Source organism: Salvelinus fontinalis, chromosome 24, assembly GCF_029448725.1.
Source record: "Salvelinus fontinalis isolate EN_2023a chromosome 24, ASM2944872v1, whole genome shotgun sequence".
Classification (NCBI taxonomy): domain Eukaryota; kingdom Metazoa; phylum Chordata; class Actinopteri; order Salmoniformes; family Salmonidae; genus Salvelinus; species Salvelinus fontinalis.
The window spans coordinates 21,866,242-21,892,336 of NC_074688.1; the positions used below are offsets into that span (position 1 = coordinate 21,866,242).

A 26,095-nucleotide genomic window follows, 5' to 3' on the forward strand; every position below is an offset into this window, starting at 1 on the left:
AAAAGTTTGAGCGGTCATTCGAATCTCTTATGCGGAGGCGATTCAAATAATTGAGAAAACAAGTGAAGATACTGTATGGTAGTGAATGCACCACAGCCTGTAGTAAATGTTTGCTGCCAGTCAAAAGATACCCTGTGTGTTAAAAAGGTGGATTTTGTGGCATTCATTGCCACATGTATAAACTGTACAGCACAAGTCTCAAAGAAGTCTAATTAACTGGACATTATTGTGGCTGCGGCAGAAAAGGTTTTGGGACTTAAGGATTTTACATCTGAAGACTTGCAAGGAGTACTGGCGCCGGAAGACCCACCCTCCCAGGTTCCCCTTGACCCTGTGTAGGAATAAGATCTGTTTTATTTTTTTACTGAAAAGTTGTTTGATTTGGTTTAGTTTATTTTTTGGTAGTTTGGTAGTTTTTTTGGGGGGGGGGGGGGGATTTTGTTACATTTTTAGGAATCCTGTTTCCACCCCGCACAGTAGGTGGCGGGATGCACACGAAGTTGTGCGATCTCCAATATACCATAGAAGAAGAACCTTTCTCCAGGAAGAAGACTCGGAGGTATGACAGCTCATTTCATTCAATTTGTGTGACTAACACATTTATATTTGTCTAGAATATGTATCATTTTCGAATGTGAACAGAGTTGTGGCATTACAGTCAACACAACAACTGAAGTAACTAGATCCTAACATGTTTCCATAGTTGTTGTAGCCTATACTATTTCCACAGTGTCGTTAGCTCTGTCTAGCTAAGTGGCTAGCTATCTGGCCAACTAGCGACGTCAACATGCAATGGGTTACTGTAGTTTATAATCCGTTATTCATAGTTATAAACATTGAACAATTAATTGTAGCTAACTATGTTTTTATAAACTCACTCCAGCCAGCCAGCTTGCTAAGGGAGTGATATTACACACTTTAACGTTACTTGCTAGCTAGTTCTTGAAAACCCATGGTGGTTTATACAGCCGGTAAATGTAATCCGATGGAGTTTGAGTCGTGAATAAAGGTTACTTGTTATCAGCTGTTTGTTAGCTCGTATGCCGGTTAGCTAGCTAACTTTAGCGTGTGTCAACATCTTCCACTAGCTGTCATTTAGTGACAAGCAATAACTAGCTAATGTGCTTCCTACCGTTGACAGTGGCCAACCCCCCCCCCCCCCCCAAAAAAAACGTATTTGCTGGTCTTGTCTTCAGGTTGTCTGGTCGATTCAACAGTAAATGAGATGGCAAAGAATGGGGCAAGCTGTGAACAACCACAGAAGCGAGGAACCAAAGACAAACAGAATGGACATTTTGCAGGTTGGTTTTGAAACTTCTCCAAGTGAACCAGCATTAAGGCTGTGTTTTTATGGAGAATAGATAAACAATTTTACCAAGGAAGGAGAATGGTGTGTGTTGCTATTGGCAAGCAGCAACTGCAAAAATTATTCTCCTGGCAGTTCTTCTTGCAACATTCCAGTATTGCCAGAATGGTCCCAAGCTGTTGGGTACTAACTTATTCCACAGTTAATTAACTACTAAATTATTTCAGTATTAGGTCTAGACTATAGAACACCACCAATTGCTAGTTTTATGTTCCTACGTAGGCCTAGACAGTCACATGACTTTGTCAAAGTCACAATAGTCTATGTCAAATTAAATTGTATTTGTCACATGCGCCGAATACAACAGGTGTAGACCTTACAGTGAAATGCTTACTTACAAAGCCCTTAACCAACAATGCAGTTAAGAAAATACAACAAAAAAAGTAACAAATAATTAAAGAGCAGCAGTAAATAACAATAGCGAGGCTATATACAGGGGGTACTGGTACAAGTTCAATGTGCAGGGGCACCAGTTAGTTGAGGTAGTATGTACATGTAGGTAGAATTAAAGTGACTATGCATAGATAATAACAGAGAGTAGCAGCAGTGTAAAAGAGGAGGGGGGGGCAATGCAAATAGTCTGGGTAGCCATTTGATTAGATGTTCAGGAGTATTATGGCTTGGGTGTAGAAGCTGTTTTAGAAGCCTCTTGGACTTAGACTTGGCGCTCCGGTACCGCTTGCCATGTGGTAGCAGAGAGAACAGTCTATGACTAGGGTGACTGGAGGCTTTGACAATTTTTAGGGCTTTCCTCTGACACTGCCTGGTGTCCAGCAAAATAATGGGATATTGCAGTAGCTTTTTTAAAACTGGCCCACTTTATAAGTTAGTCTGACCTCACGAGTGTGCTCTATCTACAGACTCTGCGGTGAGTGAGAGGAGGCAGAAAGATCGGGAGGAGCGTCTCGCTCTGGTGCTGTGGAGGAGGCCTATCGTCACACTACACTACTTTCTCCTGGAAACCTTCATCACACTAAAGGAATGGACATTAAAGTAAACCACCACTACTTAACAGTAAAACTAGAAATCAACTGTTCAGTTGAAAGCTTTTTTTTTAAGTTTGCCAGTCTAGTCATTAAGTAGTTGTACCTAATAAACTGTTTTACTTCTCCCCTCTATAGGTTATGGCAAAGAAGTGGTACAGTGTTCTTGATCCTGGTATTGTGTTCATTCTTCTCCCTTGCCTACTCCACTGAGGGAGCACACCAGAAGGTAAGGAAGGAGAGAAACAGAAACCTCTATCACCTCCTCTGTAATTGATTTATTTGAGATGTTTAATGGTTAAAGATAAGTAACTGTTCATTCAGATACACAGCATTTCTAGAGGAAAGGTCATCTGAGAGACAACATTTTTTGCTTGGCTCAGGCCAATACATTGGATATAACGTAGTTTATATGTTGATATTATGGTGTACAATTTTTACATTTCCTCTTTTTCCACCACTATCCTTAGCATAACATAGGTCACCAATGTTCTCTCCAAAGGATACATGTATTTTGCAGTAGTATGTTATGGCTATCTATGTCCATGCAAAAGCCTACATTTACATTTACATTTAAGTCATTTAGCAGACGCTCTTATCCAGAGCGACTTACAAATTGAAGCCTAAAGCTCTCTCTACTCCTTCCCCCTCCTGTCTGTTCTCCTTTGCAGTATGTGCAGTACCTGGAGAAGAGGTTCCTGTGGTGTGCCTACTGGATAGGTTTGGGCATCCTGTCCTCAGTAGGCCTTGGGACTGGCTTACATACCTTCCTACTATACCTGGTAAGTAAGAACCACCCTTCCCTTGCCTGTCAGCTGTACCAACAAAAACATAAGCTAACTTATCACACTCAGACAGTGGAAAAGCCTGCTGTAACTCTGTAGTAATTTCTTATCTGAGAATGCTGGTACAGTATGTGACATTGGATATTTTTGTGAGGCTGTTTACTCTGCTTGTTGTTCCATAACTGGCACAATAGATACAAAAATATATAGTTACGGTGAATTAGTTGACAGACTTGTCCTTGTCGTCTTTGAGCAAGAGGGACATATTTTGTGCACAGGATATTTCCATCATCTGAGTGATGTTTAACGCTGACCACTACCAGAAATGTAATACATATCCACAGTTTGTCCAGTGGGTGGCCTCATACTTCCTATCTCATTCTTTGTGTGTTCAGTTCTCCATAGATCTGTCTTTCACCTCTGGGCACAGTTTTTCAAAAGTTATGGACTAAGTCCAAATTGAAGATTTTTGAAAAACTGGGCCCTGATTAGGGCTGTTACAGTGACCGTATTACCGCTACACCCGCGTTCAAATTCCATGTGACCGTTGAGTCACGGTAACTAGGCTTCTTCATAACTGCGCTCTGATGCCACTGATGGTCATTAGTAGTCTACCAAACTTGCTAACGGCCGGTTGCTAATGACCTGGTACTCAGCGATCTGTTCCTATAATCACTCTGACATCAATGCAAATGTGATTGAAAATCAAATCAAACACTGAAAGAGAGCCCTGACATTGAGTTTGAGCAGAATAGGATCACCTGTTGCACAGCGAGAGCCAGCTCCTCACAGCTGGTTGATGCATAGAATGAAACAAGTGTTCCTATAAGCCCATGATGCGCAACATTTCTATAGGCTATGCAAAAAATAATTTCGATTGCCTCTATTGAAGAGGATCCTATCAGCTTTCTATAGGCTAGGACTACTATATTTATTTCTCAACTTTCCTAATATTAAGCACATTGCTTATTTTACAAATGGAGTAGGTTATCTGGCATGAAAATTAACCACAGGAAAAGTGTCCTCCATTCACTATGACGTGTTTCTCCCCCTCCCCCCTGTTCCTACAGGTGCTTGATAATGCCCCATTCTAAATCAAAACTCATTTCACACACATTATTTGGCATATGTAAAGACAAAATTAAATTGAGAATAGTCTAATGAGTGAAATTATAATAATAATAATCACTTGTGAATGATGGCCAGCATGTGCAGTCTAAGGGAAGACACTTTTTGTGACTTTTTCAGATCATAGTCACATGCATCATGTATCCTAGCCAATAGGCCTATATGTTTTGACAAGGTTCGTATCACAACTAAAGTGGACAAATAACTCTAAGCATAGCCTATAGGCCTAGGATCCCTGGAACAGAGTTGGAGAGCCTACAGAGTCTAGTGACACGTGTTCTTATAAACCCAGTCATTGCACAATCATGTGTGTAAACAGTTTTGACTGACCACTATTTTAAAAGAGGATCCAAGCTTCTTGTGCTGCTATTTATTGCTCAATTCTTATTGCTAATTCAAATTGTGAATGAGAGACTGAGGGAAGAGCTTCCTCCATTTGCTATTCGAGTGCAGGCTATGTTATTTTAAATTTTTAGGGGGGCCTTTTAAAAAAATAAAATAAGGAGACAGGTTAAAGAAGGATTTTTAAGCCTTGAAACAATTGAGACATGGATTGTGTATGTGTTCCATTGAGGGTGAATGGGTAAGACAAAATATTTAAGTGCCTTTGAATGAGATATGGCAGTAGGTGCCAGGCGCGCTGGTTTGTATGAAGAACTGCAACACTGCTGGGTTTTTCACAAAAATGGTCCACCACTCAAAGGACATCCAGCAACTTGACACAACTGTGGGAAGCATTGGAGTCAACATGAGTCAGCATCCCTGTGGAACGCTTTCAACACATTGTAGAGTCTACGCCCCGACAAATTGAGGCTGTTTTATACACTTGTGTTAAAATTAGTAGGCTATATGTAAAGACCATATTTAAAGTCTAATCAAATCAAACTTTTTGTCACATGCGCCGACTATAACAAGTGTAGACCTTACTGTGAAATGCTTACTTACAAGCCCCTAACCAACAGTGCAGTTCAAGAAGAGTTCAAATATTTACCAAATAAACTAAAGATAAAAAGTAACACAATAAAATAACAATAATGATGCTATATACAGGGGGTACCGGTTAGTTGAGGTAATTTGTAAGTAGGGGTGAAGTGACTGCATGGGGGGGTGTCAATGTAAATAGTCCAGTGGCCATTTGATTAGTTGTTCAGCAGTCTTATGGCTTGGGGGTAGATGCTGTTAAGGAGCATTTTGGTCCTAGACTTGGCGCTCCGGTATCGCTTGCCATGTGGTAGCAGAGATCACAGTCTATAACTTGGGTGACTGGAGTCTCTGACGATTATGGGCTTTCCTCTGACACCGCCTATTATATAGGTCCTGGATGGCAGGAAGCTTGGCGCCAGTGATGTACTGGGCTGTACACACTACCCCTGTAACGCCTTACGGTCAGATGCCGAGCAGTTGCCATACCAGGCGGTGATGCAACCGGTCAGGATGCTCTCGATGGTGCAGCTGTAAAACTTTTTTGAGGATCTGGGGACCCATGAAAAATTATTTTCAGTCTCCTGAGGGGGAAAAGGTTTTGTCGTACCCTCTTCACGACTGTCTTAGTGTGTTTGGACCATGATAGTCCGTTGGTGATGTGGACACCAAGGAACTTGAAACTCTCGACCCGCTCCATTACAGCCCCTTCAATGTCACTGGGGGCCTGTTTGCCCACCTTTTCCTGTAGTCCACGATCAGCTCCTTTGTCTTGCTCACATTGAGGGAGAGGTTGTTGTCTTGGCACCACACTGCCAGTTCTCTGACCTCCTCCCTATAGGCTGTCTCATCGTTGTCGGTGATCAGGCCTACCACTGTTGTGTCGTCAGCAAACCTAATGGTGTTGGAGTCGTTTTTGGCCACGCAGTCGTGGGTGAACAAGGAGTACAGGAGCGGACTAAGTACACACCCCTGAGGGGCCAGTGTTGAGGATTGGTTTGGCAGATGTGTTGTTCCCTACCCTTACCACCTGGGGGCGACCCGTCTGGAAGGCCAGGATCTAGTTGCAGAGGGAGGTGTTTAGTCCCAGGGTCCTTAGCTTAATAATGAGCTTTATGAGCACTATGGTGTTGAATGCTGTGCTGTAGTCAATGAACAGCATTCTCGCATAGGTGTTCCTTTTGTCCAGGTGAGAAAGGGCAGTGTGGAGTGTGATTGAGGTTGCGTCATCTGTGGATCTGTTGGGGTGGGTTTAGGGTGTCCGGGAGGACGCTGTTGATGTGAGCCATGATCAGCTTTTCAACGCACTTCATGGCTACCGACGTGAGTGCTATAGGGCGGTAATTATTGAGGCAGGTTACCTATGCTTCCTTGGGCACAGGGACTATAGTGGTCTGCTTGAAACATGTAGGTATTAGACTCAAACAGGGAGAGGTTGAAAATGTAAGTGAAAACACTTGCCAGTTGGTCCGCGCATGCTTTGAGTACACGTCCTGGTAATCCGTCTGGCCCTGCGGCTTTGTGAATGTTGATTTGTTTATAGGTCTTGCACACATCGGCTATCGAGAGCGTTATCACACAGTCATCCAGAACAGCTGGTGCTCTCGCGCATGCTTCAGTGTTGCTTGCCTCGAAGCGAGCATAAAAATATTTTAGCTCGTCTGGTAGGCTTGCGTCACTGGGCAGCTTGCGTCTTGGTTTCCCTTTTGTAGTCCGTAATAATAGTTTTCAAGACCTGCCACAAACAACGAGCATCAGAGCTGGTGTAGTAGTATTAAGAATAGTCTGATACGTGAGAATATTATCAAGTGCTTGTCAAATTGTGAATTAGAGACTGAAGTGTGTGTAGCCTGCGCCAGAAACAGAGCAGAGTTCATGACTTTCATGGAACTTTTTAAAATCATTTGAGTTGCAGACTTAAGCCTCGTTCATTACCCATAAGTACACTGTTACACCGGATGTTGTGTATTTCATTGGGGACGTCCACAACTGGGCGGAATCGCAATGCCCCCTTTTGAAGGCTCCATTGTCAGACGGACGAAGCATACTTTGACATTTTTCAAACATTGAGTTTTCAGTCCAGCTATTTTATTTTTATTTGACCTTTATTAAAAACATATTCTTATTTTCAATGATAGCCTAGGAACAGTGGGTTAAACTCCCTTGTTCAAGGGCAGAACGACAGATTTTTACCCTGTCAGCTCGGGGATTCGATCTTGCAACCTTTCGGTTCCTGGTCCAACGCTCTAACCGATCAACAACACTAGACAATTGAGGAGTGGAAAAACATTGCATGGAACATGACAGCGAGTTCTGTTTACTTGAGTGGCCAGCGCAGTCCCAAGACCTCAACCCAATAGACCATCTTTGGGATAGTATGGAACGGAAGTTATTTGCATGACAATTACCGTCCGTCAATTTCATGACCGCCACAGCCCTAGTTCCTGATGAGTGATCATAGTGTGACTGCGGTTGAGTCACGCTCCTTCCTCACTGTGTGGTATGTTTGTGACATCCATCTTGGATGTGGTGAAATGAAGCATTCAACTGTGACGAAGACAAGGAAGTGAATCTGCCGAGGTCCCCATTTTTTTTCAGTGAGTTGGCCATTGTTCACTAGATCTTATGATGTAGATACCCTTGAGTCAACAGCTCCACATTTACAAATGGGAAATTGCAAGGTTTCTACTAAACTTTTGAAATAACTGCTTTTGAAATACAATTTACTTTGATAGCCTTTCCAATTCTATGTCTAACGACCCATTTTCCTCACTAAACACTACCTAAACCCACTAGTAGAGACAGGCCTGTAAACCACAGCCTCTGGTAGTGTTGGTGGTGTTGACCTCATGACGTGTCATCTTCCCTAGACGTGTGTATGACCTTATTCCCTTTCCCACATCTCCCCCACTCAGTGTGGTTATTTCCATCAGCTTTCAGTCATCTTCTCCAAAATGAGAAACTGTAGCTCTCTAATGCAACTTACAAACACTCAAATGATTCAATATGAATTCATAAAGACAGTGTCAGTATCATGATTTGTATAGTGGTAGGCCCCATTTTGTCTAATGCAACTTATAAACACTTAAATGATGCTATATTCATTCAAAGATACAGTGTCATGATTTCTATAGCAGTAAGCCTACTTTGTATTGTACAAATGTTCATGTGGCTATTACCAGTATGTTTGCTTTATATTTCAATTAAGGCATCACTAACATATCAACCACTTGTGTAAATATGTGCTGATATGAGAGAGTGCTTGCTTAACTGTTTTTTTGTACTCTCCACTTAAAAACAATATATCCTCCTATCTGGAGAATGGCGAGGTTGTGCTCCCTGATAAAATAGTTAGGCTATGTGCACACTTTACCATACTGAGGTGAGGTCAACATGTTGGAAAGTCCCAAGTTGAATGGTGCCAGAAACATCTGCCCTCTAAAGAGCTGCTATGGATTTACCTCAGACCTAAAGAATTAGATACCCCATAGTAAGGAGCAGAGACCATGCTCCCATTCAGCTGGGGGTTACAAGCATAATTGTATGATTCATGAGTCTGGTAATGTTGGATTCAGATGGAAATGTAGGGTTTGTTTCTTATTTTGCTAAACATTCAAGGCAGTGGCCACCGTGCATTTCATTTGCTGTGTTTTGTGGAATATTTCTTTCCAAATAATGAAAAGGTGTTGTTTTGTTATCATTGACTCACCATGGCGAAACGAGTATAGATGTGTAATGGAAGGAATGGAAAGGCAGGGATTGAGACCTTGTGAACCCGTATTGTGAAAAGAAGACTCCCCAGCATGTCCGCTCGCTTTCTCTAGGAGAGCTATGGGGATCAGCACTGACTAATTTGTCTTCTGTCTATCTCCTGTCACTTTGGTATCTCAATAGGATACGGCATACTAGGCTTCCTGTGTTGTGGTTTCAGGTTCCCTGACTGCCCTTGTTACTGAAGCCAGGTGGCTAAATCTGGCCGACATGGCCAAAAATCCATATCGCAATATATTGACCCATTTTTTTTTGGAGGGGGGGGGGGGGGTGTAAGTGCAAGAGCTGTGTACAAAAAGTCATATTGCTATTAAATGTAACTATTTTGCTCAATTACAACCAATTATTTATTTTTTTGACAGTTACTTTACATTAGCGACACAGCTCTATACAACTTATTTTTCCAGTGCCAAGTAAGACAACTGAGGTGGTAGCCTATGATTTTATCTAACATATCCAGCAAATGCATGATTGATATTTTGATGTGCAACCTGTCAAAATAGGATCTGGAATTATCAGATTTATTTTTGGCTCTGTAGAGAATCTGCTGACATATTTGTACATATTGGCCTACAAGCTATAGCCTATTATTCACCAGCTGAGGAAGTGGGAACTCAAAACTCTAAATAGGATATTGTAGCTAGATAGCCATGTAGACTAATCGATTAATCTATCAGTAAATGTAGTCTAATGTCCTGCAAACACTTTCCAGCGCTAGGCCTATGCTACTTGATGTATGCAAATGGCGCACTGGGCTCTGCGGGCGCATCAAAACCATACTAACTAAAGCCTACACCGGTTGTAAAGTGGTGTTATGAACTCAATATTATGAGATGAGAAACGCATTGACATACTCACAGAAAGCTGTGACTAGAACAACAGTAGTTGCTTTGAAAACTGTCTTTGTTCCGCAATAGCATTTTGAGCAAAGGTCATGTGCTTCTCATTGTTGTGTAGCAAAATCAACAAATTAAGCTAAATGCTTCGGTAAGAAGGCGGTGGTGTCGGTAATTTTCGGTTTATCATCCCAGCTCTAGTGTGTGTCAACTGTACATGTTCAGTTGAATTAAGGAATACCCATCCATCCTCTGGCTCTCAGGGTCCACACATAGCATCAGTCACCCTGGCTGCGTACGAGTGTGGTTCTACAGACTTCCCTGAGCCCCCCTACCCAGACCAGATCATCTGTCCAGAGGGAGGAGTGGAGGGTAGCATCTCACTCTGGTCCATTGTCTCAAAGGTCCGCTTGGAAGCGTGTATGTGGGTGAGTAAACATGCCTTTCTTCAATGGCAAAAATAAGTATAATTAACCTAAAGTCTAGGTTCAACGTTCTAGTGAACTCTATGGGGTGGTTTCCCGGACACAGATTAAGCCTAGTCCTGGACAAAAAAAAGCAAGCTCAATGGGGAATGTTCATTTTAAAAACGTTTTTGTTTTTTGGTCCAGGACTTAATCTGTGCCTGGGAAAACCGCTCCTTTGGGTTTAGAACAATCGGGGCATCTTGAGGGCTCAACAATGGTAGTCTTCAGTTGACCTCACGTAACCTCACTTAAGAGATTCTCTAGTAGTGAGAGACCATAGAGCTATGCTTGACTCTGGTATGAACCAGTGCTAAACTAAACCAGTGTGTCTGTCTCTCCAGGGTGCAGGCACAGCCATTGGGGAGTTGCCCCCCTACTTCATGGCCCGAGCAGCCAGGCTATCTGGAGCAGACCCAGACGACGAAGACTATGAGGAGTTTGAGGAGATGCTGGAGCATGCACAGACTGCTCAGGTGAGTGGGGACTCTGTCCTCCCCTCTCACAGTGTAGTAGCCTGCCTCTTGAATGCCCCATTCCACCCAAGTCTCTGGAGTCTTATACTCTCATTCAGTATTTTATTTGGGGATGGAACTCTACCTAACTGTCCATCACTATCTACTGACTTCTCTATCTCGCCTGTGATTGGTCTCCAGTTATCACATGACTTTTCTGAAAGCCCCTCCCACCATTTCCAGTAACAGTGTTGCTAGTGGAGTGAGTCACGGTGAAACAAGCTCCCCTTTAATCATCCCTAAGGCCTTTCTTTCATGATCCTTTCAATTGAAGGACAGGCAATGTGAACAGGCTACTGACATGACAGCCAGTGCCTACCCTTTAGATTAGATTGCTAACTAAACAAAGAGCTCAGATTAAGAATCAGATTTTCCTCCAGTCTAGTCTCACTTAATGGAATCTGAAATAAAGAAGTAATATCATGTCTTTACTAGTAAATGTGTGTACCACCGCATACTCATTTATTATTAAGATATTGTGACTGTGGGACTACAAGGTTCTATCTGCGCAAAGCATAGTTTTGAGATATTGAGCATCAAAGTTTTTACATCCAACATCTCAGAACTGTTTGGTAGTGAATTCTTCTTTCATAACCCATTTAAGGTCCTCACCTTAAAGGTACCTAAATGACAGAGTATTCAAACCCAATCCAACAATTGTAATAAAAAAATATATATAATAAAACATTTTAAAAAATGTTTTAAAGTGGGGTGCAAACACAGGTAGAACCTTAAGTTTCTGAAATGTCAATATAGGTTCAGCCATAAGGTTCTATCTGGCACAGAATGTTACAATTATTTCAATAGGTAGACATTTTAATGATTAAATAAAGAGAATACCCTTCTTTATAATCACATCAGCAAATATATTAATGTTCATTACACGGTCATTAGTTCACTAAAATGACAAATACACTATATCCTATGCAGAACTAGCAACATTGCTAAAGCTTAGCTCTGGATGAGTAAACTGATATATTTTTCTGGTCTCTGACACCCAAAGTCAGTAAACTACTTGCTAGTTATCAATAAAATGTGTTATGTTTGTAGTTTTAGTGAAATACTCCTTCCATTAAGGGGTGGCAGGTAGCCTAGTGGTTAGAGCGTTGGGCCAGTAACCGAAAGGTTGCTAGATCGAATCCCCGAGCTGACAAGCTAAAAATCTGTCATTCTGCCCCTGAACAAGGGCCATCATCGTAAATAAGAATTTGTTCTTAACTGACTTAAATAAAGGTTAATTATTATTTATTTTTAATTTAAGGTTTTCATATTGATATCGAACAAGACAAAAACGCAATGCGTTTGCATTGCGCAATGCCTCTTTTACCATAAAGTGATGGCCATTTTTCTGAAAAAGTGGTGAAAAAAAGTAATTGCAAAAGAGGACCATAACCTGTGATATGAACAAAGGACTTGGTACTGAAAGGTTCTATCTGCAAAATGTATGGTTTTGAGATTAGTATTTTTCAAGTCCCAGACTGTTTTGTGATGTCTTCTTCCTCTTTCATGATTCAAAAAGTACATCGACATACATGTTTTTTTTTTTGGACAACCCAGCTCTCTGTGATTGGATTGTAGATATAACTTTTATAGCACCAAGTTCAAAGGTGTTTGCACAGATTCAGATGTTCAGATTTTTTCACAAATCTGACATATGTCACATGTGAATAACTCCTTTTTGACAAATGTCAGATGGAACCTTGTAGTAAGTCCTAAGGTCTTTGATATACAGATTCATGTCAGATGCTTTTGACCTGACGTTTACAACTGAATAGTTTTAGGGCAAGGGTTGACACATTATCACTGAAGACGTCATTGATTTTGATGTAGTGTATATCAAGAGTTCAACAGTTCTTTGCCAACAACTCTTGGCTTGGACTTTTAGCAGAGCTGCTAAAGATCAAAGGAAAAGATAATAGCCCATCTGATATCTTTTGTTATGCCACATTAACTCTTTATCAAGTAATACCCTTTTCAGAATTACATAAGACTTGTTTTTCAGTTTGGTTATATATCATGATATTGATATTATTGAAGAAATTGTTTGTTAATGTGTTAAGCATAAATGTAATATTTGATAATAAACTGTTGAATTATGTTTCCAGGATTTTGTCACAAGAGCAAAACTGTGCGTTCAAAACATGGTGCAGAAAGTGGGATTCTTTGGGATTTTAGCCTGCGCCTCGGTAAGTCCAAACCTACATTTGATGACTTGACGTGCACTCTATCTTATACTGTTTTTTTAAAGCGCATCACTGAATATTGTATGTTGATGTTGGTTGCAATGAAGTTATGGCAATAAAGGTAGAATTCAAATGCACTCCTCTATTACAGGATATATTTTCACATGTTATGACCTGTCTTTCAGATACCTAATCCTCTGTTTGACCTGGCTGGTATAACATGTGGCCACTTCCTGGTACCATTTTGGACCTTCTTTGGAGCGACGCTTATTGGGAAAGCCATCGTCAAGATGCACATACAAGTAAATATTTTAGTTGTACTAACCAATTAGACATTCAGACAATGTCAGAATATGTTCAGTTGGCTGTAATTCCATGGTTTCTGTGTGTTGAAGTACTTCTAGTGTTGCAGTAGAAGACCATTCCAGATGAAAGGAGTATGGAGAGCACTTTAATGAGAGCCATTGCTTTTGTAAAACAGATCAAACTCTTAATTGTAGGCTTTATTGTTGAGTCTGCCACAGTGACTAATCTACTCCCAGACGGTGAGAGACTGACTGTGTCTCTCTGTGAGTCGTGGTGGTGAGAGCTGAGCCGTCTAACCAGACCAATTAATCTCCGTGGTACCAGCCAGTGATCTCACCAGTTCTGACAAAGCCTTCCAGGGTTGAGGAGGACCAGGGTCCGGGGGAGGCTTTGTGCTTCACCCTCAGACCTCATGGGTCTTTTACTGTCCAGATTTGGCTGGGATGGCATGTGTCACTGTGTTCATAGGATATGTCCCTCAACTCGGTGCAGATGGCGACTCAGGTTCTCACTGTCTGTGTATCTGACCGAGACTGATCACTAATCACCCAGTTGATTCATTTGTCTTCCCACAGAAACTGTTTGTTATTATAACGTTCAGCAAGCACATAGTGGAACAGATGGTGTCTCTGATCGGGTGAGTATGTGTCTGTTAATGTATGTGTATAGATGAAGAGAGAGGTGCTTTGCTTTGCCCAGTCAGCATTCTTCCTCTGTGCTTTACTAGGGGGCAGGGGCTCAACATGGATGCTTGTCCTCTTGTTAATTATTATTATTTTTTTATTTTTAAATGAATTGTTTAAAACTGGTTTTCAAAGTAGCCTAACCAAAATAAGACCATATAAATGTTGAGGGAATTATTTTATAAACACTTAGGTCGAATAGCCTATTGAAACCAGCATTTTTCTCATGTTCTATGTAGGGAGCGGTGTTTTCGCACTAATTGCATTTTGGAACATTTGCGCACAGCCTACAGCCATGTGCACATTGTTGAGATTATAATATGAAGAAATAAAACTACTGTATCAACATTCTAAGCTAAACTGTCTGATCTGTTGCATCAGCATCATTGCTTTTTAAAATTTTGTGCAGTGGTTGTATGAATCTTCCCAGAACTTTCCAAGAGTCTGTTCTGTACCATAGACATAAAGTATTTGTCGACGGGACGCCCTTAATTTCAAACCCTGGAGGGAATTATTTTATAAAGACCAAGTATTTTGTTGCAATGTTGCAGTATTTTATATGCTACCAAGGGTGGTCAACCATCCTCCAGGAGAGCCTTAAAGGGGCAGTGTTGTATTTTGAGACAGGCTTGAATATGCAAAGCAGCTAATAGGCAGAGTGTAGCCTACATTTTTGTGTGATTCTATGGTGAAAAAGATAGTAATGCATTGTGTAAAGTGGTTCCTTGCTTCATACAATGATGTAAAAATGCTCTTACAGACAAGTGACTTGAGCTTTTGGACAAGTAAAATAAAGTTAATGTCAAGCCCTGGAGGGGGGTGTTGATCATTCTGAACAAATACCATCATAAAATCTTCACATCAAAGTCAGATGTGTGTGTTTACCATTAAGGGTATTTCCCTTACACGCAAACCAATTCCAAACATAGGTGGTCAGCCAGCCGTGTGGGGTCCTATCAGATGGAATCTGTTCTGACTCACAGCAGTTTAGCTTTGACTGCACCAGAATCTCCCTGACAGCAGCAGGGAAACAATAACTGCAGGATGTACAGTGCCTTGCGAAAGTATTTGTCCCCCTTGGTGTTTTGCCTTTTGTTGCATTACAATTTGTAATTTAAATGGATTTCATGTAATGGACATACACAAAATAGTCCAAATTGGTGAAGTGAAAGGGGAAAAACTGCTTGTTTCAAAACAATTCTTAAATAAAAAAACGTAAAAGTGGTGCGTGCATATGTTTTCACCCCCTTTGCTATGAAGCCCCTAAATAAGATCTGGTGCAACCAATTACCTTCAGAAATCACATAATTAGTTAGATTGCACACAGGGGAACTTTATTTAAGTGTCACATGATCTCAGTATATATACACCTGTTCTGAAAGCCCCAGCATCTGCAACACCACTAAGCAAGGGGCACCACCAAGCAAGCGGCACTATGACGACCAAGGAGCTCTCCAAACAGGTCAGGGACAAAGTTGTGGAGAAGTACAGATCAGGGTTGGGTTATAAAAGAAAACTTCTGAAACTTTGAACATCCCACGGAGCACCATTTTAAATCATTATTAAAAAATAGAAAGAATATAGCACCACAACAAACCTGCCAAGAGAGGGCCGCCCACCAAAACTCACGGACCAGGCAAGGAGGGCATTAATCAGAGGCAACAAAGAGAACCTGAAGGAGCTGCAAAGCTCCACAGCGGAGATTGGAGTGTCTGTCCATAGGACCACTTGAAGCCGTACACTCCACAGAGCTGGGCTTTACGGAAGAATGGTCAGAAAAAAGCCATTGCTTAACAAAAAAAATAAGCATACATGTTTGGTGTTCACCAAAAGGCCATCAAGGTTTTAGGCCATCAAGGAAAACCCTATGTCTGGCGCAAACCCAACACCTCTCATCACCCCGAGAACACCATCCCAACAGTGAAGCATGGTGCTAGCAGCATCATGCTGTGGGGATGTTTTTCATCTGCAGGGACTGGGAAACTGGTCAGAATTGAAGGAATGATGGACGGCGCTAAATACAGGGAAATTCTTGAGGAAACCTGTTTCAGTCTTCCAAAGATTTGAGATGGGGACAGGTTCAACTTCCAGTAGGACAATGACCCTAAGCATACTGCTAAAGAAGTAATTGAGTGGTTTAAGGGGAAACATTTAAACGTCTTGGAATGGCCTAGTCAAAGCCCAGACCTCAATCCAATTAAGAATCTGTGGTATGGCTTAAAGATTGCGGTACACCAGCGGAAGCGATCCAACTTGAAGGAGTTGGAGCAGTTTTGCCTTGAAGAATGGGGGAAAAATCCCAGTGGCTAGATGTGCCAAGCTTATAGAGATATACCCCAAGAGACTTGCAGCTGTAATTGCTGCAAAAGGTGTTTCTACAAAGTATTGACTTTGGGGGGCGAATAGTTATGCACGCTCAAGTAAAAAAAAAAATTTATTGTTTGTTTCGCAATAAAACATTTAGCATCTTCAAAGTGGTAGGCATGTTGTGTAAATCAAATAATACAAACCCACAAAAAATACATTTCAATTCCAGGTTGTAAGGCAATATAGGAAAAATGCCAAGGGGGGTGAATACTTTCGCAAGCCACTGTACGAAAGAAAAATAAATCACTTCCATGTAACACATCCAACATAACGAGCTAAAATCTTCAGCTCTTCCTTGACTATTTCTTCTCATCCAATTTTTTTATTTTTTAAATCATGAACAAATAAAATGCAAATCTTACAACTAATGATCAGTTTATAGTGCCATCTTATTCACAGTTAAAATGAGTCGCATGAGAGAACAATTGCTTGCTACCATTTCAATTGTTTGACTGGTCTGACTTGCTATTATGTGTTACACTGGTGCTTGAATGCTGAATCGGAACTGTTGGTGATTGCAGCAGTTTGTGTGTGGCTGAGTGAGTCATTCAAAGTTAGCCTGGGAATGGGCATGCCATATCCCTTTGTTTAAAATCAGCAATTAATTACCCAATTCACTTTTTACCCCGATAGTAAATTATCTTGAATCTGTCTAGCCAAGTTTTAGATTAAGTTTATATTAACACCTGCATTTAAAAAAACTCTAACCATGTCTAAGAAATGTTTGTATATTTTATTTAATGATGGTTGTGATACATTGATTTAAACTATACCAATTATTTTGGTATAGTACTGTCAACTACGAATTATTGTGGTGTTACTCAGGTACATCAAGTTGTGGTGTCTGAGGGTTCTCTTCCAATCAATTTATTGTGGCATTCCCTGTAACTATAATGTAAAGAGCCCTGATGAACTGAGGGGTCCACACAGTGATCTAATCCTTTGCTCTCCCTCCCATATATGGACAGTCATATTGATGAACACGCCTAGTTTGATCTGTTTCCACCCATAAGGCTGTGATGACAGCATATCGAGTCACTTCCTGGTTATTGGGCTCAGACTGGTTTCTTATAGGGACCTCAGGAATAAATAAGAGATGAGGACTGCCTCACTTCACTCTGCTGTGTGCTCTCAGCCACTACACTGGCAGTAAGAACTCCCAGCTAGACTTGATGCCCAACTAGAAACACAGAAATTGGAACTCTCTCGACATCATGAGCAATAGACTGCTCTCTTTTAAACCCTGGTCCTATGGACCAAGGGTTCCCTCTACAAAGCCTCATTATTTTACCATGTGAAGGGATACTGCTGATATGGTAAGTACTCTGGGATATAATGTTGTCCGTCTTTCCCTCCCTCTTTTCCCCCGCCTCGCCTCCCTTGCCTGTGGATGTCCTTGCCCTGCCACTGTGTCAGGTCTCTGCCGAGGGTAGGTCCCTCCATACAGAAGCCATTCAGTGAGTACCTGGAGGCCCAGAGGAGTAAACTCCACCACCACACTGGCGCTGGCACCCCGGCGGTAAGAGCACTATTACCATCATCCATCCTTCCTAAGTCGAGACAAAGCATGTGATTTTATTGATTGCCAAGATAATACAAATTGTAATGCATTCGTGTTAGTCAAGAGTAATATTCCTCTGTATGCATGTCTCTCTGTGCAGACTGAGAACTGGCTGTCATGGGTCTTTGAGAAGGTGGTTCTGGTCATGGTCTGTTACTTTATCTTCTCCATCATCAACTCCATGGCTCAGAGCTACGCCAAGCGACGTCAGAGTCGGCAGCAGAGGAACACTGAGGAGAAAACCAAGTGATAAGAGACTCACCAACTGACTGCTGAGAGTCCCTCGGCTCTGTCTCAAACTAACCTCGCCCTTTTCCATTCTTAAGAGGCTGAACTGGCACTATTCTGTGTGTGCTTACGGATGTATACTGTTTGTTTGTCCTTAAGGTTTTGTAGTTTCCCCTCATCTGTGTTTAGTGTGTGATGATGTTATAAGCAGTTAAGCAGAAACTGGAGGTCAACTGTTTTGCTGGCAGCTATACCAGCTGCAATGCCGGCAGCTATACCAGCTGCAATGCCTTATGCAAGGTGGAGGGTCCTACTTCCATTGAACACAGTTCTTAATCACTAGACTTAATTTGTACCAAATTTTTCACTGTATGTATGGATTCAGACATTGTGTATGCTGATATGATGCTAAGGACGTTTTCAGGGTTACATTTTCTTGTGTTTTGTCCTGTTGATCAGAAATAGACCTGTCATTTGTGTTTCTTGGAAATAGCAATATCAAGTCGGATCAATGTGTTATTGGTTTGCACATCCTGGAAATATTTTCAGGATGGTATGTATGCACATGTACTTTGAATGATCTGGACGAACTAACTTGGACCAAAACGGAACAAAAAGGATTTGTAACTTAACATTACACTCAGCTAACTTAGTGTCATTTTTATTCTGTACATTTAGACGGTCTTTGAGCAGAATATATAAAAATGCCTAAATCATTCGTTTCCATGTCTGAGTTTCTCTTACTATTTAAACAATTGCTTCCATTCTTGTAAGCTTGCCCCATGTTATTGTATATAGAGCATCTTCTACTGTTAAGGTAATAGTGCTTAGGCACTCAGACCACCAAGATTGAAAAAATGCTTGAACCTCTTTTTTTTTAAAGAATTAACATCCAAAAGGTAAGTGCCAAAATTCTCAAAAAGCATATGGATCGCAATATTGTGAATTGGAGAATAATGTATTTAAAGGAAACTATGGAATTGATGTTGTAATTTGAAACTAGATATATGAGCGAGTTGTATATCATCACGGCTTATTGTTTCAGATACTGCTATGCTTATTGTCCTGTCGGAAAATATGTTTTCTGAAGCTGGTTTGTAAAGACCTGGTCCTGGTTGTTGCAGGTATTTTACTCCCTCTCCCATCCTGTCAGATAGCTTATCAGACTGGTGTTGACTGTTTGAATCACATGGCGACAACAGTCTGTAAGCTGTCTGAAGTTCTGGGTATTAACCATCTGAAGAGTGCAGTCTTGACTATGGTACAACCTTTTAAAGCATGTGCTAATTTAAGTACCTTTTGTGGCTAATGGATCAAATCAAACTTACCTTCCCAACAAAGACATCTTTGTAGGGCATCATGGCTGTTTTGTGTGCATTTAGTGGTCTTTCCTGAAAAATCTTCAATAAAAAGCCTTCATATAAAACGTGTTACTTGTATTTATACCACTCAATGTACTTGAATAATGGCATTTTATTTGTACATTTTTGTAAAATGAATTTTACATGTAATTCTTTCAACATTAATGCTCTGACTCATTTGGTACAAGAGAACAGTACGTGTGTAATGTCCAATAACATGCCAATATAGCATCAGCTCCCTGCAAGTTTTTATTGGCTTAGGCCGAAATACAATCTGATCGCGCAATTTGTTCACAATGCATGTTTAAAAGGCAATGTTCAGAGACCACATTTACGCTAAACACTGCATATGTTAGCTCAATCAGAAATTACCTTGAAAGTACATACATTTGCGGTTGGAGTGAATCCTGGTTTTCGTCATGTCCAAAAAGTATCTTACTGGTCCAAAGCAGACCATAGCATCAAAGTTGACTGTAGCTAGAGATGACCTGTTCAAGAGATGTGAAGCTATCCAAGAAATCCTCCTCTGAGATCCCGAACTTAGTGTATTGATGAATGTAGGCCCTATGGAAGCAAAGACACATCAATATGTGGAAACCCAATAACCTGGGAATGAGGTAGTTTAAATCAGAAGTCTAACATTGGAAAACTTCAATATAAGTGAACATGCATGCCTTTTTTACATGATGTGTCTAACTGTACCTAGAGGCAAACATGTTCCAGGCTTTCCCCACCATGTTGTCCAGAGGCCTCAGCAGAGTCTGACTGTTGCTAACCAGTATAGCAGACTTCTCATACTTGTTAAAGGGGACTGGGGTTTTCCACATGCTGAAAGCCTCATCTGCTGGAAGCCAGGGGGTATATAGACTCGGATGCTGAAATCCACCTATAGATTTAAAAACATTCAAAAGTTGTGTTGGATTCTAGAATGAATAAAATAGAATCAACTACTATCTACACTGCTCAAAAAAATAAAGGGAACACTTAAATAACACAATGTAACTCCAAGTCAATCACACTTCTGTGAAATCAAACTGTCCACTTAGGAAGCAACACTGATTGACAATAAATTTCACATGCTGTTGTGCAAATGGAATAGACAAAAGGTGGAAATTATAGGCAATTAGCAAGACACTACCCAAAACAGGAGTGATTCTGCAGGTGGTGACCACAGACCACTTCTCAGTTCCTATGCTTCCTGGCTGATGTTTTGGTCACTTTTGAATGCTGGCGGTGCTCTCACTCTAGTGGTAGCATGAGACGGAGTCTACAACCCACACAAGTGGCTCAGGTAGTGCAGCTCATCCAGGATGGCACATCAATGCGAACTGTGGCAAAAAGGTTTGCTGTGTCTGTCAGCGTAGTGTCCAGAGCATGCAGGCGCTACCAGGAGACAGGCCAGTACATCAGGAGACGTGGAGGAGGCCGTAGGAGGGCAACAACCCAGCAGCAGGACGGCTACCTCCGCCTTTGTGCAAGGAGGTGCACTGCCAGCGCCCTGCAAAATGACCTCCAGCAGGCCACAAATGTGCATGTGTCTGCTCAAACGGTCAGAAACAGACTCCATGAGGGTGGTATGAGGGCCCGACGTCCACAGTTGGGGGTTGTGCTTACAGCCCAACACCGTGCAGGACGTTTGGCATTTGCCAGAGAACACCAAGATTGGCAATATCGCCACTGGCGCCCTGTGCTCTTTACAGATGAAAGCCGGTTCACACTGAGCACATGAGCACATGTGACAGACGTGACAGAGTCTGGAGACGCCGTGGAGAACGTTCTGCTGCCTGCAACATCCTCCAGCATGACCGGTTTGGCGATGGGTCAGTCATGGTGTGGGGTGGCATTTCTTTGTGGGGCCGCACAGCCCTCCATGTGCTCGCCAGAGGTAGCCTGACTGCCAGTAGGTACCGAGATGAGATCCTCAGACCCCTTGTGAGACCATATGCTGACTCATGCACATTTGTGGCCTGCTGGAGGTCATTTTGCAGGGCTCTGGCAGTGCACCTCCTTGCACTAAGGCGGAGGTACTGGTCCTGCTGCTGGGTTGTTGCCCTCCTACGTCCTCCTCCACGTCTCCTGATGTACTGGCCTGTCTCCTGGTAGGGCCTCCATGCTCTGGGCACTACGCTGACAGACACAGCAAACCTTTTTGCCACAGTTCGCATTGATGTGCCATCCTGGATGAACTGCACTACCTGAGCCACTTGTGTGGGTTGTAGACTCCGTCTCATGCTACCACTAGAGTGAGAGCACCGCCAGCATTCAAAAGTGACCAAAACATCAGCCAGGAAGCATAGGAACTGAGAAGTGGTCTGTGGTCACCACCTGCAGAATCACTCCTGTTTTGGGGGGTGTCTTGCTAATTGCCTATAATTTCCACCTTTTGTCTATTCCATTTGCATAACAGCATGTGAAATTTATTGTCAATCAGTGTTGCTTCCTAAGTGGACAGTTTGATTTCACAGAAGTGTGATTGACTTGGAGTTACATTGTGTTGTTTAAGTGTTCCCTTTATTTTTTTGAGCAGTGTATATTAAAAAGTCTAATGTCCCATAGTAGTTAGTCACCTATGTACTGGTCTCTTACTTATCTCTGCATTGTTCACATCCTTCCCCCGCAGTATGAGCAGGTTGGCCAGGGAGGTGTTGAAGCCTGGTCGTCTGTGACTCCTGGTCCTCTCTATCCCTTCAGGCTGGAGAGAGGGGGCTCGCACCTGCCAGTCGATGCCTGAAAAATAACAGTCCTTAGAGCATTAACATGAACATCTGGACATGAAACAGTAAACACATGATGGAGAAGCTAGCTTATACAAACTAGCATGGCTACACAAAAAAAAAACATAACACAATTCATGACTAAACAGCATCAATATAAATAGACCCATGTTAAGTTGCATGGGGACATAGATTGATTTGGAATTTCACAGTTAGCCAATACAGACTCCTAGTGTTCAACACTATTACAGCACTATGAGAACACAACACTTGCCTTCCTCCATTTTGGAGTTGGCAATGAGCATCTGACGTAGATGTTTGAGCAGGCCCGGCCAGGTGAACATGCTGTAAGCCATAGAAGAGCTGGACACCTGGGGAATGTTGCACACGCTGAGAAGCTTGTACTCTGGGTGACACACCAGGCTGCTCATCAGTTCACCTGGAAACACAGTGTGTGATATGCAACTTCAAGACTTTCTGGCACACTGGTTTGTTTCGTCCTCTTACTACACTTCAAGGGGGCTTATGTTTATGTGTGTATATGTACAGAATGTGTGTTGTTAAAGTACAGTGTTGATGCTGCTCAGTGCTTACCTATGGGGTTTCTACTGTAGACACCATGGGAGTCACCAGTGAGTGCAGGCTGCAGAACACTCCCTAGCTGGTGGGCGATGACTTTGTTGACGTCCCTGAATGATATGTGTTTGATATTCATGAGCTGGGCACAGATCTTGTGAACCGTGTCATTTTCGTGAACCAGGATGGCATCTGAGAGCTGGTAGAGGTGTGACAGTGTGAGCACAGAGTTGTAGTTCTGGACTATCACCTTCAAAAGGAAAGCACAATACAGCAATTAGTGAAAACTGGTCATCCAAAGAGTACTGATGATGTTGTTTCTACCTTCAAAAATGATATTATTGTAACTGTCAAATTTCTTTTTTCATTTCTACTTTGGAAATGTGGTTGTCTCACCTAGCTATATTAAGATGAATGCACTAATTGTAAGTCGCTCTGGATAAGAGCGTCTTTTAAATGACAAATGTAAATGTAAAAAGTAAATGCTTTGCAATATTACTTTCTTATTCCATAGGAAATATGTCTGTATTGTAAAACATAAATGGTAGGCCTTTACAGTGCATTCGGAAAGTATTCAGACCCCTTGACTTTTTCCACATTTTGTTACGTTACAGTCCTATTCTAAAATCTATTAAATTGTTTTTTGTCCACATCAATCTACACACAATACCCCATAATAACAAAGCAAAAATAGGTTTAGAAATGTTTGCTAATTTTTTTTTTTTTAAAGGAAATATTACATTTACATTAGTATTCAAACAATTTACTCAGTACTTTGTTGAAGCACCTTTGGCAGCGATTACAACCGAATCTTCTTGGGTATGACGCTACAAGCTTGGCACACGTGTATTTGGGGAGTTTCTCCCTTCTGTTTTTGCTTTGTCATTATGGTGTATTGTGTATAGATTGCTGAGGATTTTTTTTTATTTTATCAATTTTAGAATAAGTCTGTAATGTAACAAAATGTGGGAAAAAGTCAAGTGGTCTGAATACTTGACCGAAGGCACTGTATATACACATTTGTTGACAGATCTGTGATGTTTTGCAGGTGCTGAAGGAAGCCTCTTACCTCTCCAGTGCCATAGGGCCATGTCAGGTGGTTGAGGATGAAGGAGTTTGGGTAGGCGTCCCGGAGACACTGAGTAACGTATGTGCCCACCCCTGACCCTGTGCCCCCTGCCACACTCATCATGGCCATGATTCCTGCCAGACAGTCACAGTGCTCCACCTCCCTCCTCACAATGTCCATCACTACCTCCTCATGACGCGGTCCATGGACACAGTATCTACACGCAAAGAAAAGAAAACACAGTGTTGTCATATTATAGTGCTATGGACACTGCTGTCAGGTGCGGGGCATAGTTTTTCCTAACTATAGTGCATTCGGAAAGTACTCAGACCCCTTGACTTTTTACACATTTTGTTACATTACAGCCTTATTCTAAAATTGATTAAATAGTCCCCCCCCCACCCCCCCTCATCAAACTACACACAATACCCAATAATGACAAAGCAAAAACAGGTTTTTAGAAATCTTTGCAAATGTATTAAGAATAAAAAATACATAAGTATTCTGACCCTTCACTTAGTACTTTGTTGAAGCACCTTTGGCAGCGATTACAGCCTCAACTCTTCTTGGGTATGACGCTAGAAGCTTGGCACACCTGTATTTGGGGAGTTTCTCCCATTCTTCTCTGCAGATCATCTCAAGCTCTTTCAGGTTGGATGGGGAGCATCGCTGCACGGCTGTTTTCAGGTCTCTCCAAAGATGTTTGATCGGGTTCAAGCCCGGGCTCTGGCTGGGCCACTCAAGGACATTCAGAGACTTGTCCCGAAGCCACTCCTGCGTTGTCTTGGCTGTGTGCTCAGGGTCGTTGTCCTGTTGGAAGGTGAAGCTTTGACCCAGTCTGAGGTCCTGAGCGCTCTAGAGCAGGTTTTCGTCAAGGATCTCTCTATACCTTGCTCCGTTCATCTTTCCCTCGATCCTGACTAGTCTCCCAGTCCCTGTCGCTGAAAAACATCCTCACAGCATGATGCTGCCACCACCATGCTTCACCATACAGATGGTGCCAGGTTTCCTCCTGACAGAACAAAGAATGTTGTTTCTCATGGTCTGAGTCCTTTAGGTGCTTTTTGGCAAATTCCAAGCGGGCTGTCATGTGCCTTGTACTGAGGAGTGGCTTCTGTCTGGCCACTCTACCATAAAGGCCTGATTGGTGGAGTGCTGCAGAGATGGTTGTCCTTCTGGAAGGTTCTCCCATCTTCACAGAGGAACTCTGGAACTCTGTCAGAGTGTACATTGGGTTCTTGGTCACCTCCCTGACTAAAGCCCTTCTCCCCCGATTGCTCAGTTTGGCCGGGCGGCCAGCTCTAGGCAGAGTCTTGGTGGTTCCAACATTCTTCCATTTAAGAATGATGGCGGCCACAATTTAGAGTCTCATAGCAAAGGGTCTGAATACTTATGTAAATAAGGTATTTCTGTTTGTTATTTCTAATAACCTGTTTTCACTTTGTCATTATGGGACATTGTGTGTAGCTCGATTAGGAAACATTTTTACTTTATCAATTTTAGAATAAGGCTGTAACGTAACGTTTCCAAAAATTTGGAAAAAGTCAAGGGGTGTGAATACTTTCTGAATGCACTGTACATGATGTCACCTGACCAGTTTTTCATGTCACGTCAGAGCCATTATAATTACAAGGTGGCCAGCCCCTCCAAACAAATTCTGCACATTGAAAACATCCTTACCCATTTGCCCAGTTGTTTCCAGAACCCTGTTTCTGACTGAAGTGTGAACGGTCCCCATATCTCCACTTCCCAGATTTGGCAGTCTTTGCAATACTCTGTGAGATGACTTTGGGTTCCATGTCAATCAACACTGACCTTGCCACGAGTTCTGTGCAACGACACCATTAAATGTTAAATACACATCTGTGAAGTTTACATGTTAGAAGAGATACACCAGCTTATTATCATTAGGAATAGCTAACTTACCTCTATTTGCAGTCTCATTGAAGAACCGCTCACTGCTGCATTCACTGTAAACCTTTCTTTGCGTATCATTTGCATCATTGCTGATCACCTCGAACAACTCTTGGCCTACCTGGTTGCCACATTGTCCAAGTTGTACTGTCACGATGGACATTACTATTCCTGCTTGCAAAAGCTGTTGTTTTCAAGTATGTTCGCCTAAATGTTCAATGATTATTTGTGGAAAATAAACTTGCTAGCTATGTTTCCTCCAACTGTCAATGACAGTTTTATGTTTTTATTCCAGTCTGGTTTGAAGCTCGCCGCGTTTCCTGCAACAAATCGATCATGTCCGCGCTTCACTTGGTTGGTTGCG

General features: G+C 41.9%; 2 protein-coding genes across 4 annotated transcripts; one reads left to right on the plus strand and one right to left on the minus strand.

Annotated features, from left to right (window-relative positions):
* Nucleotides 1-485: 485 nt before the first annotated feature.
* On the plus strand, nucleotides 486-18,813 carry LOC129822152 (vacuole membrane protein 1-like). Its single transcript, XM_055880161.1, has 12 exons — nucleotides 486-559; nucleotides 1,197-1,301; nucleotides 2,227-2,359; nucleotides 2,488-2,578; nucleotides 3,021-3,131; nucleotides 10,054-10,218; nucleotides 10,599-10,730; nucleotides 12,875-12,955; nucleotides 13,138-13,254; nucleotides 13,834-13,895; nucleotides 17,725-17,827; nucleotides 17,970-18,813. Exons 2-12 carry the CDS (start codon nucleotides 1,226-1,228, stop codon nucleotides 18,117-18,119), a joined length of 1,221 nt encoding a protein of 406 aa, XP_055736136.1. The 5' UTR covers nucleotides 486-559; nucleotides 1,197-1,225; the 3' UTR covers nucleotides 18,120-18,813.
* Nucleotides 17,860-26,088, minus strand: tubd1 (tubulin, delta 1). 3 transcript variants are annotated; one of them, XR_008754460.1, is made up of 9 exons: nucleotides 25,744-26,084; nucleotides 25,498-25,645; nucleotides 23,818-24,034; nucleotides 22,767-22,998; nucleotides 22,447-22,611; nucleotides 22,045-22,185; nucleotides 20,161-20,344; nucleotides 19,846-20,022; nucleotides 17,860-19,497 (listed from the first exon to the last, which is right to left on the minus strand). XR_008754460.1 is itself a non-coding variant. In XM_055880159.1 (8 exons), exons 1-8 carry the CDS (start codon nucleotides 25,892-25,894, stop codon nucleotides 19,920-19,922), a joined length of 1,341 nt encoding a protein of 446 aa, XP_055736134.1. In that variant the 5' UTR covers nucleotides 25,895-26,084; the 3' UTR covers nucleotides 19,553-19,919. The 3 variants fall into 3 exon arrangements, 2 of the variants coding, with proteins under 2 accessions (XP_055736134.1, XP_055736135.1); XM_055880159.1 differs by lacking the exon at nucleotides 17,860-19,497 and having other exon boundaries at nucleotides 19,553-20,022; XM_055880160.1 differs by lacking the exons at nucleotides 17,860-19,497; nucleotides 19,846-20,022 and having other exon boundaries at nucleotides 20,202-20,344; nucleotides 22,026-22,185; nucleotides 25,744-26,088.
* Between the last annotated feature and the right edge of the window lie 7 nt (nucleotides 26,089-26,095).